The 11,874-nt window shown below is 37.8% G+C and overlaps 1 protein-coding gene across 1 annotated transcript in view; it reads right to left on the reverse strand.

Annotated features, from left to right (window-relative positions):
- Nucleotides 1-4,375: 4,375 nt before the first annotated feature.
- Nucleotides 4,376-11,874, reverse strand: part of LOC108579027 (acetylcholine receptor subunit alpha-like) — an 82,867-nt gene continuing 75,368 nt past the window's right edge. Inside the window, exon 3 of the mRNA XM_017942456.1 lies at nucleotides 4,376-4,580. Within this exon, the coding sequence (XP_017797945.1) occupies nucleotides 4,376-4,580 (205 nt within the window). The remainder of the gene's footprint in view (nucleotides 4,581-11,874) is intronic.

Here is an 11,874-nt window from a genome sequence, read left to right on the forward strand (position 1 = left end):
CGCCGTTGAACATTCCTTGCAGTTTTATCAGGAAGATTGCTTTATTCAGGCCCCTTAACTCTTTCACGGCAAGAGATGATACTAGCGAAATGGAAGAAGGGAAAATATGATTTTTCACGAGCACGGCTGAAAGTTGACGAAATGCAAATTTTCCTTGTCGGCGATGCCGCGCCGCTGACGTCGCTTTTACCCCACGGTTTACGCGTGCACAGAGTTAAAGCGGCCCCGTAATAACGGCCTAATTACGCTTCCGCTATCTTCACGACCTTGATGGCTTGATAAGCTCTGGAGAGACTTCCAGGGAGTAATGCTTTGTTGCGAATTTCGGAACGGCGGAGTTTCGATCAAAGGGTGCGCAACACTTTCCTGTGTCTTTCCACGATTTTACAAGGGCGAAGGGAACGCTGAAAGAAATAGCACGGTACGGAAGTTCTGGTGAAAATTTTTACCCGGTAACACCGGAATAGAACGAACGGGAGCAGTAGTGACAAACGCCGGACTGTTTGAAATTTATAGAACTCATTTCCGTGGTGGCTATTGTTTTTTTTTCTTTTACATTCAATTCCTCGGTTCGCTACACAGTCAGCTTATAAGCGATGCTTCCATGAAACATGCTCGGTCACTTTCATGCGATGTATGCATAAATGTATATGTATATGTGTGCGTGTGTGTGTGTGTGAGAGAGAGGTACAGGGGTAGCGAATGAAAAGAACATCGAACTTCGTAGCGTTCCTTTTCGTATCTCAACGACAAAATGAAAATTCACCAAGGAAACGTGTGTTTCATTGTGCAATATTTAAACAATGATTACTGCGATGAAACATGTACCTTTTCGTAAGTACCTTTCTTATGTACCATTTCTCTGAAAAATCGTACACCTTAGGTAATTCAATCTTTTTATGAGAAACTTAGATGATAGTCACTGTAGTTAAATTGTGTTCATTACAGAATGCAAGGTAAACTTTTGAAATTTTACTTGATCTCTGAACTATGTGATTGAAATATTCGTTTGTCATCTGGCTTTCGAAATATCGAGTACTATGTCCCTAAACAGTGAAGTTAAGTTTCAGGCTGATGAATGTAGAATGGAAGAAGTATGAGCTCCTAATTAGAAAGCAAAAACCTTATTTACACCACTTAATTCTTTTTTTTTTTTCTTATGAAAAACGATGGTGCTGTGAAATATGCAATTTTAATAAAAACTGATTATTCAAAAAGCTTTTTATACGTAGTATATCACGTAAAGAATACAAAAGTAATTTACATTATGAATTATTCAAGAAAAGAGGATTTTATTTACACACTTTTACTGTATCACGATTATTGCCCGACACAAATTCTTATCTAACACGATAACGTCAATTTTATCAAAATTTGAATGGTAAATGCGCGAATGAAAACTGCACGCGGCGCATAAATAGATTTAAATTAATCTTTCAATTGCAACGTTCAACGGTTAAGTTCAGGTACCTTTTATCGTTGGAAAAATGACGCACTGAACGCTTAAACGAGATTCAACGAAAAGATAAACGTTTACGATAAGCTCGAAAATGTCCCTCCTACTTTATTCCCAGGAATGAAAACTTTTTGAACAATCCGTTAATGTCTTTACACAACCGAGCATGTCGAAATACTTTTAAATACTACGTGTCTGGTGTGTTGCGCGGCAAAATTTTCAACAAAAACTTTACATTCTTCCCGCGAGTGTCGTGTACAGTGACGCCCTAAGTCTTGTAACAGTTACGGTAATAAACAATCAAGCCCCGCAATTACATGTTTAATCTTTCCATCGAGCTGCAAATGTCAAAGAGCAAGGCGACTAACCAACTTGGATACGCTTCGAAGTAGATTCTTTTCACCTCGATTCACAGTTTGCGATCGAGGTATCCTTTGAAACCTTCGACGTATCGCTCTTTCAAGTCGTTCGTTGAAGCGAGGATCTGACTAATATTGCCGGTGGAAAAAGAAAAAAGAATGGTATACACAAGGGAGGAAATACGTTTCAAATGGTAAATCTCTGTGGGGCGATTCTGTAAAGCCACGTATGGCTAAATAATCAAACAGAAACCGTACAAATTTCGCATAATGATCCGGATCCTCGCAAAAACGACGACGCGAGCCGTCTTCAAAGAACGCGTTCAAATATGCGAGCCTGTAGGATCGTTCGAGCACACCGCAGAATAATATATAAAAACGAGCTGACCGTACGACATCACGACGAATGTCAATCAAATAACACTGCAGTCCACACCAAGTAACAATATTGAATATATATGTATATATTATATATATATACATACATATACAGGGTGTTCGACTTTAATCTGTACACGTGATTGCGTCCCAGGCTGTTCGTTGTTCGAAGAAATGTCTCTCAAATAGAACTTACCCTGCTTCGAGAGGGACATCTTACAATCGGCACAATTTTGTTCAAGACGGAAACACCTCTGAGATTTCAATGCAAACTTTGTTTTTTCAAACGGACTACGTACTTTCTTTTAGACAGACGTATAGTCTACTTTGAGAAAAATTCATCGACTTGCGACACGCTAGTCTTCCAAGGTCGCTTAACCCTTGCGTGTCCAACCGGGTACTCCGGTAGCCATTCCTATATTTCCTTAAACATTTCTTTTGTGTTCTTGGGAAAGTACCGTAAAACCGCTCCAGATCCCATTTTTTCGACACTTTTACGTCGATGTACGTTTCCGAAATAAAAATTTACGTACAAAACTTTTGTTTGGGCACACCAGGGTTAAGGTTACTTCAGATCATTCGAGGTGTACCTTCAGTGAACGGCCAGAAAATATTTTTAATTTAATGTATTCGAGAAGGTGATCTTTGGTACCGATACACTAATTAATTCTGTCCCTGATACCAGAAGTTCTACACCCTCGAGAGCAGGCATGATCACCTTCGTGTTGAAAGTAGTGAAATTATTTTTCTTAAATTGAATGATAGCAAATAATCTCATTGATATGGGTTTAAAAACCTCGTGCAAATTAAACAAATCTATTCGTTAAATATTGCTTTATGCGATGTGTGGCCTACAAAAAATGGGAAATATCCCAGTGGCTGATGAAATAATTGAAACTTCACGGATATCGGTATGAATTCGTTAAACACCTAGCTAAAAGTGTACATAGTTTCGTTTGAAAAAAACAAACAAACAAAAGTCATCTTGAAATCTTGAAGGCGCCTTTACGTAGAATAAAACTGTGTTCGTTCTAATATGATGTCCTACTCGAAACAGAGCTCTATTCGAAAGATTTTTCTCGACTAACGAATAATTCGGGTGATAATCGAGTGTAAAGATTAAAACGGGACACCCTGTGTATATACAATATATGACGTATGACGTCCAAGACCAGCGCATCGCAGAAACGATTACGGGTATCAAGGTGGCATTCTCTGATGGAACACAAAAAACGAAAGTATAACCAAGGAGAAAATTGGGAAGACCGATCATATATGACGAGCAAAAAAGTTCAATTTGGCGATCGTGCTCGTTGCTATTGCGTGGCACCTTAAAACCGTCATAGGTCCAGGAGCCTAACTTCAAAACACAGGTCTGTACGTCGTACGGAAAGAACTCAACGTCGATGGAGCAGGAGGATTTATATACGGCCGGCGGTTGCCAGACGACCGATCCCGAATAGTAGACCGTGGCCTTGGTCATCAGCGTCACCTCGTAGTTCCCGTCGGCGCTGGAATCACCGAAGAAACGAGCCGAGCGTGATCACGATTGGCTCCTCTTTGAAGAGCACCGGATGCTGCCGCTACGCCACGCTTACTCTCGCTCTCTCTTTCTCTCTCACTATCTCTCTCTCACACTCTCACACTCTCTCTCTCTCTTTCTCTCGCGCCCTCTGCTTCCTCCACTCCCACTCTATGTCTCACCCTTTGTAAGGAAACCGAAAAGCCTCCACCGATCGGTCGGATCGCGTCGTTTCGCGTCCTCTCGCTACTCAATTTTCGTTCTTTCAAACGTTTCCCTTGGCTTGCCGCCGTGTTACTGCGTACCTTGCCTCTTGTAATTTCTTCTCAATTCACCACGCTACGAATGATACTCGTTCTCATGCTTCTCATCCTTCTAACATAATCGCACCGTCGTAGCTACGTTTCACAAAAAACGATGGAGAAAAGCTGGCAGCATCCGTCTCCTAGCGTGGGTTTCGACTCTCTCCCATCGAGAGCGACATTTCGAAACAGAATAAGCTCCAACAAAGAGAAATCCACCGCGGAGTTTGGAAATCCACGCGACGAGCCGATCGTTCGGGTCTAATCTAGTCTTAAGGGCTACAAGGGGACCGTCCCCGACGCATCACGAGCGCTCGATCCACGTCGCGGAAGATCCGCCGGTCTATCTGCCACGAACTTAGCGGCTACCATGCAAGTTTACCTTGAAGCCGTCATAGGTCCACGAACCGAACTTGAGGACGCAGGTCTGCTCGTCGAATGGGAAGTACTCCACGTCGATTTCACAGGATGACTTATAAATGGCAGGGGGCTTCCACTCGACCAATCCTTGATGGTAGATGGTGGCCTTCGTGGCCAAGGTCACCTCGAAGTTGCCGTCCGCGCTGCGAGCGAGCACATTAGTGGTTCTGGGCGCTGCGGCGGTCGAGCTTACTTTGTACTTCCGATTCGACACCAAGCCGTCTTTTTTTTTTTTGTAATTTTTCTTTTCATTTACTTTTTTTTTTTTTTTCTTTGTTCTTGCATGTGTTTCAACGCTGCCTTGGCGGAGCAGAGAGTGAGTTTAGAACAGAATGCACGGTTTCACGCGCGGAGCTAACTTCGACACGTGTGACCGTTGCGTGAAATTCGGAAAAAAAGAACTCGCGGTAAAAATCCGTCTCGGACGCGCGTGCACGCGGAGCTTTTGATAATTTTCGGTGGTTTCGGTGCAGAAACGGAACAAATAACGCACGTGCTTTGAACACCGCATCGCAGACTGATCATCGGCAGCAAGCTATCGCTGTTGCAGAAATCCCCGGAATTTACACTTCTTGTCGCATTTATTGATAGCCAAGCCACTGGCTTTTGGCGCGCTTGTGACTTTTCAAGTACTGAGCAATCACGTGTGCCGACAAAACTATTCCGCACGGTAAACGTTTCAGCTATTTTCGAAGATTCACGAGTGAATGTAAGATGGATACACCGCGGCACTTCACAGTATTTTGGTTAGATTTGACAAATGTAGCAAATTGTAATAATCAACGAAAGACACTTAATATTTCTTACATATCGACGTTCCATTTTCCCAACGAATACACTCTGAGTGTTTCCGTTTAGTCCTCGTTCGAAATGTTGTCAATGTAAACGTTTCAAATATTATAGAAGGGCTCTTATTTCGATCATAAAGTTTAACAAGTCCATTTACAGAAATTGTTACGAATAAAACGGTACAAAGTACCGTGTAACTGAGCAATTTATAATTACAGAATAAGGTTAAAGGAATTTTTAACGCAAATAAAATGTGCTACAGAACGTAATATTTATGACAGGAAGAAAGCAAGTTTTGTTTATTGTATGTGAAACTGAAAATGTTTCCCGAAAACCTACTGAAAAATATATTTGAGGAAACAATACGCGCTCGTACAGTGTAATAAATTTACGTACAGTAAAAATATAAATCTCGAAACATCGGTAATGAAACATAGCATCTCACTAAATGGTTTTAATTATACAGGGTGTACCAAAAATTAGTACCGTACTTTAATCGGCTGTCAGTTCGGTATGACACAACGTTGTCAGATGGTATTTGACAGTTGTAGAGTAGACACATGGGAGACTTATTATTCAAGGACCTGTGTTTATCGTAGAAACTTATATTGCAAGTCAGTGCTCGCTAATGTTGTACACAAGAAAATTTCGCGACATCGCGGGCCTGATCACAGAACAATTAAACATGTGACCTGGAATTTTTGGGAGTTTGGTACTCTAGCAACTGGACCACATTCTGACCGTCCTCGAACTCGGCGGAATGTATTCAAAGTGTGCGTGACAGTGTTGATTAGTGCTTCGGTGCTCGGGAACTGAGTCTTCCAAGCACTGTTTTATGCAATATTTTAACGATGTACGTTGCAAAAATTCTTATCGGGTGAGTTGGAAGTAGTAGTTCGAACAATACGACATGTGATACGGTACAACTTTCGGAAGGCATGTTTTCAGACTGTTTGAATTCCAAATGTTATCACCTATTGGCCGCCCAGATCTTGGCAGCTCCGATTTCTTTCTTTGAAACGAACAACAATTCGGCAACTTAAAGGGAACATTTGCCATGAAATTAACAGCATTACCGCGGATACCTTCAGAAGTGTCATGCAAAATGCATTCCAAAGAGCTGGAATTTGTATCGCGAATAGATGCGGCCATCTGGAGGATATCGTTTTTCGTGTTTAACTTCAATAATTAACGTACATAAAAAGATTGACACTCTATCGTTTTCCTTAGAAGTTATTTAAAAATAAAATATGGGACTAATTTTTTGGACACCCTGTTTTATATCACATTTTAGTGGTATTTTAGCATTTTCTTATACTTAATAATAATTCATTTTTGTAAACTGTTTACTTTAGAACTTTAAAAAAGTTAAAGGAAGAATAAATTGTTTATCGTAATTTTATTCCTTTTTAGTATTCATTCGTACACAGAATTCCTTTGTCCCTGATATTCAGACAGGAGAGAAGTAAGAAATAATTCAATATGTTCATGTAACTTACTGCGACATACAAGGGGAGTTCTCTTAAGGGGGTCTTTCAAAAAATCGATTTTTATTTTTTTGCATATATCGAAAGTACAACTCTTTAAGAGTGTACTTCTCAAGTTTTATAGTTGTATTCAATAAAATAACGAAGTTATAGCTCGTTTAGTGTGACACATCAAGGGAGAACCTAAATTGCACCATGTTTTCTGAAACGTTTGCCACTGGCAAAAGCTACTGAACCAATCGAGCTCAAATTTTGCACATGTCTTGAGAACATGTGTGGCTATGGTAGGTAGTAGAATTATACCAAACTATATATTTTTCTGATTTTTAGAGCCTCTGAAAGACGAAAAAAAGTCGATACTTCGTATTCAAAGTGCCGCCATTTTTTTCATTTTCAATATTTTTCCTTCATTCTACTACCGGCCATAGCGACATGCATACTAAATAAGAATCAATTGGATTTTTTTATTTTCGATAAGCAGAACAGCTTAAATCATGGCAACCATGGACCTACTTTTTTTTTCATGCTCCTGTTTGACGTGTTCCACAGCAGCCATTTTTTTATTTTCGATAAGCAGAACAGCTCAAATCATGGCAACCATGGACCTACTTCTTTTTTTCATGCTCCTGTTCTCATGTTAATAACTGTTACCGTACTTCTGTAATAAATTAGCAAAAAAGGCCTAAAAACGGCCGTCACACTAGAAGACCCCCTTAACGCCAGACGGCACCTAATATCAGACATTAGTTATATCTGCAATAATTGAAACGCTACCGAGCCGTTATTCTGCGTATCTCCTAGAGGAGACAAAAGGAATGAAAATAAGTTTTCTAAGCGTTTCAGTCGCGTGTACAGAGAGATTTATTTAAGAAAAACCTTAAACTCCCCCTATGTATAAGAAAACCATGTACGCATTAATAAATACACTCATTGTCAGTCAAAAACGTCTCCGTGCACCTCGTTAGAATTTATTTAGCGTTGTACAATTTCAACCGAGAGAGTAGTAAATAAATAATATTTACACTATTTTATTTAGAAACATAACATTTACTATTAGTACAAATCGTTTGTTAACAATTAAATTGAGGAAAAAGAATAACGTAACAGAAACGAGGTGTAACTAAGAATTCAGCAAAATGTCTACAAACACTGCTCCAAAGGCAAATTCAAGTTAGTTTGTTGTTTGCAAGCAAGTAGAAAAACGTTACACAAAGTATCTTTTCCATAATATAAATCATCTGTTTCTGTATTTTTGGTAAAAGTTGATAGAAACTTACACAGCACGGATCAGTTTTCTTTTGATATACATACGCTGTAAAGGGTACATTCCTAAGTAGTACACCCTTTGAATTTCGCGGCGGTCTCTTTTGGTTCTCGAGATATCTGATCTTGAAATATTATGAAAATAATATTCTTAGAAAAAGAAATTTAGTCTCTATGACCTTAACTCTGACATATATATTTACAAGATTTTTGCAATCAAGTAAATGCGTTGAAATTGCGAAGAAATTTCAATCTAACCAATCCTAATCCAAACCCAATTTCCATTTACATAAAATCAGAATTAGGTTAGAGGTAGGGTTTGGCTTTGGGTCGTATTCAAATCTAAGGTTAGGTCACGAAAATATGCATAATTTTTCCAACAATATATTTTTATTTTACAAATCATTATCAAAAATGTGTAAAATTTTTGAAGACAATATATTTTATTTCACAAATCATTATTTGTTTCATGTTCACATCTGCTCAATACGTATTCCATTCCATGTTCACTGTCCGTACACTTCAAGATTACTGTTTAGTTTCGTTACGAATTTCGAAATAAGTGCAGTTTACAAATTCGCATATCTCAAGAAGAATCAAAGAAACCGCCGCAAAATTCAAAGCGCGTGTTGCTTAGAAATGTACTCTCTGCAACACGTGTTAAAAGAAAAATGATCTGTGTTGTGCAAGTTTCTGTTAACTGTTGTCATAGTAAATGTTACGTTCATAAAGAAAATAACGTAAACATTATTTATTTACTACTTTCATTGTTAAAATTATACAACGCAAGATAAATTCCAGCGAGGTGTACGGAGACCTTTTTCGACTGACAAGGGAACATCTCCAAGTGATAATCACCGATATTGAAACTTTGCTTTATGATAGTACTCAAAAAAAAAAAAAAAAAAATACTTGACACATCAACAATTCTTTACACCAAAGGGGTGCAAATCGCCCTGAAAGATAAGGGTAACAAACACATTTGGTCAAAATTATTTGTTATTTTTCAAATTTGTTGTCAATTTACACTATTCTCTAATACAAGTTTCCGAGATACTAGACCAAGTACGTTCACTAACTCCAACATTGAGGGCGATTTTCACCCGCTCACTGTATATGTTAGCCTCTATAAAAAAAACATACACGTTGAATATTTTTTTGAGAACTACCATATACCAAAGTTTCGTCAAAATCGGTGATTGTATCTTCGACATGTTCTCTTCTGAGCGTACATTGTTTCTTACAATGGTTCGATGTACGCGCCATTTTCCCTAGCCCAAGTAGCAAAGGTAAGTCGCGGTGCAACCATTTAGGGTACGCGTGCCTATTAACAATCCAACCCAAACTGCCTGAAACAGTTTACCTACCAACTCTAGTGTACACTCCGTTTCGTTGAATATTTCAGTGCGCAAACAAACATCGATGCATATGCGTACTACATGCATCATAAGATAAACTCGAGAATATACGGATTGTGGTATTTATATCGACTTGATCTTTACTCTGTTTCCCTATGTTACCAGTACACATACTTCATGTGTCAATATGTACACTTTATATTATACACTGATGTGTGAGTTTTGTATCAGCTTGTTTACTTGAAGGCAGAAGTGGAATATAATTTGTAAAAGTATGCGCACAATCTAAGATAAATTGAATATGAAAACGCGTTAGATTGTAGGTAGAAACACAGAGAATACATATAAGCAAATTTTTAAACATTTCGACGAAGAATTTTTAAAAGATACAAGTAAATACTTATAAGCAGAAGAGATGCATTAAAAAGGAATATACAATTATGCAATATGTAGACTTTGCTAGCATATCTACTAAAAAAGACAAAAACCACTAAATCCAAAAGGTTAAACACTGATCGAAAATATAGAAATATGTTTTCCAATTTCTCGTTAAATAACAATTCTACTGTAGTAAACGAAGAAAAAGGTGTAAAACTGTTTTGACTAATCGTTAGAATATTGTGGAATACTGCGATGTAAAGTGACCAAAAGTAAAAAATTCGTTCTGATTTTAGTTACTATGCAAGAAGAGAGAAAGCAGACATTTACTCTTTGCGTTTAAACAATACGTAAGTGAATGCTGATAACAAATTCATTATTCAATACAATGCATCCTCATACATTAAGAGTGAATAAAGAATAACAGAAGTGATATCTACATTCGATAGACGATACATAGGTACTTTTATCATAGAATCGAAATCAGCCAGAAAGTTAAACTTTAATTTGCTATTCTTCCATTCGACATAAAATAAGTATTTGTTTTTTACTGAAAATTTCAACTTATCAAACTATATTCCGATGATCTGATTACGATAAGTGAGCGCACTTGATGCAAAAGTACAATTTCCTATCATTAACGATATTTCATTTCTCGCGGCACGATAACTAACTTTGTCACGGATTACAAACAGAGCCGGGTTTCTCTAAATAAAATTTAGAGCAAACATAGTGGAAATATTATTTTAAATAATAGATACGGCACGGTTCAGGTAAAGGCGAAATTTCAGCAAGTAAAATATTTTTATTCCATTATATCTACATTGTTGAAAATTTTCGTTTCTTAGGCTACTCGCTTAATTACGAGTAAACTGAACATAAAACTCCACTATTTTCAATATCTTTCGAATAAAATACTACTTTTAAATACTATTTGAAAGACTCGTCGTGAAAAATAAACTGTTTGATTTTCATAGCTACACGCATGATTCAAAATAAAATAGAATATTTGCTATTTACTTTGTGAAATAATATTTCATCTAGCTCTGATTATGAAGTATCAAGATTCACGTTCGCCCTATTTTTCGTACGAGCCATTACGTTCAACGAAGAGGCACACGTGACTCGTTTCCATCTATTCTGGCAATTCATTAACCCAGGTATCTGTCTCGCTAGTACACACACGTCTTGGCGCAAAGTTAACGACTTGCTGCGGACGCAGAAGCACGTGACTTAGAAAAGCGGTGCTGATAGTGGCTCAGCACGTTGGAAGGCTCGCAAGAGATTTTAATCGAAGGCAACCATCTTCGGAGCGAGCGTTATATCATCGAGATGAACGTCGATTCCTTCGTACGTTCAAAGCGTAACGAACGATCACGGATCAAGCGTAACTGGCGATTTTCAGGCACGATAAAAACTGTAAACCATTTATCGGAAGAACACTCTGCGATCGGTGAAATCCATTTCGGATGGAACGATGGGTAATTCTGCTTGATACGGCACCCGAAGTGTCCGAACGTCAAAGGATCATCCAAATTTTTAAGTTTGGGAAACGATTTTGCAGGAGAGGACAGTTTCCTCTTCGACGTAATGTTTCCTCAATTTTAATGCCCCATGTGACGAAGCCTGGACAAACTAGCTGAAATACCCAGTTTTTTCTTTGTGCGCCGCACAGTAGAGTATATTGTTTAAAAAACTGGTCCAAACTCCAAATTTTAAACTTCATGAAAAGCCGAAAAAAGCGTGTTTTTCTTATAATCTTGTTATAGCGAAGTATCATAACGGCCATTTCTGTGATGTCAGAATTTAGGCAGAAGGTGAAGGCCATATACAAATGACTTTTGCTTATTTGTTTCTTCTTTTGCTATTATTAAAATATAATCGTTATTGTTTCTAACTTTTTGTGAGAAAAATCTGTCTGCAACCCAACATTTCTATAATATTGTGTGAAAATTTTAAAATTGGTGGTAAATTCTTTACATACATATATGTATATGTAACTTTCAAATTGAGTTCCAATACAAAAATTTTCTGATAAAATATTTTATTTGAATATTTTATCTCCTCTGAGTTTTCATATAAAATTGTATCGAATAATTACGTTTCGTTATTTCTTAGTGTATTTGGCTCCTCTAAAATTAGTCAAATAATTTTGCTCACTT

The sequence above is a fragment of the Habropoda laboriosa genome, unplaced genomic scaffold (assembly GCF_001263275.1).
Source record: "Habropoda laboriosa isolate 0110345459 unplaced genomic scaffold, ASM126327v1 scaffold42, whole genome shotgun sequence".
Classification (NCBI taxonomy): Eukaryota; Metazoa; Arthropoda; class Insecta; order Hymenoptera; family Apidae; genus Habropoda; species Habropoda laboriosa.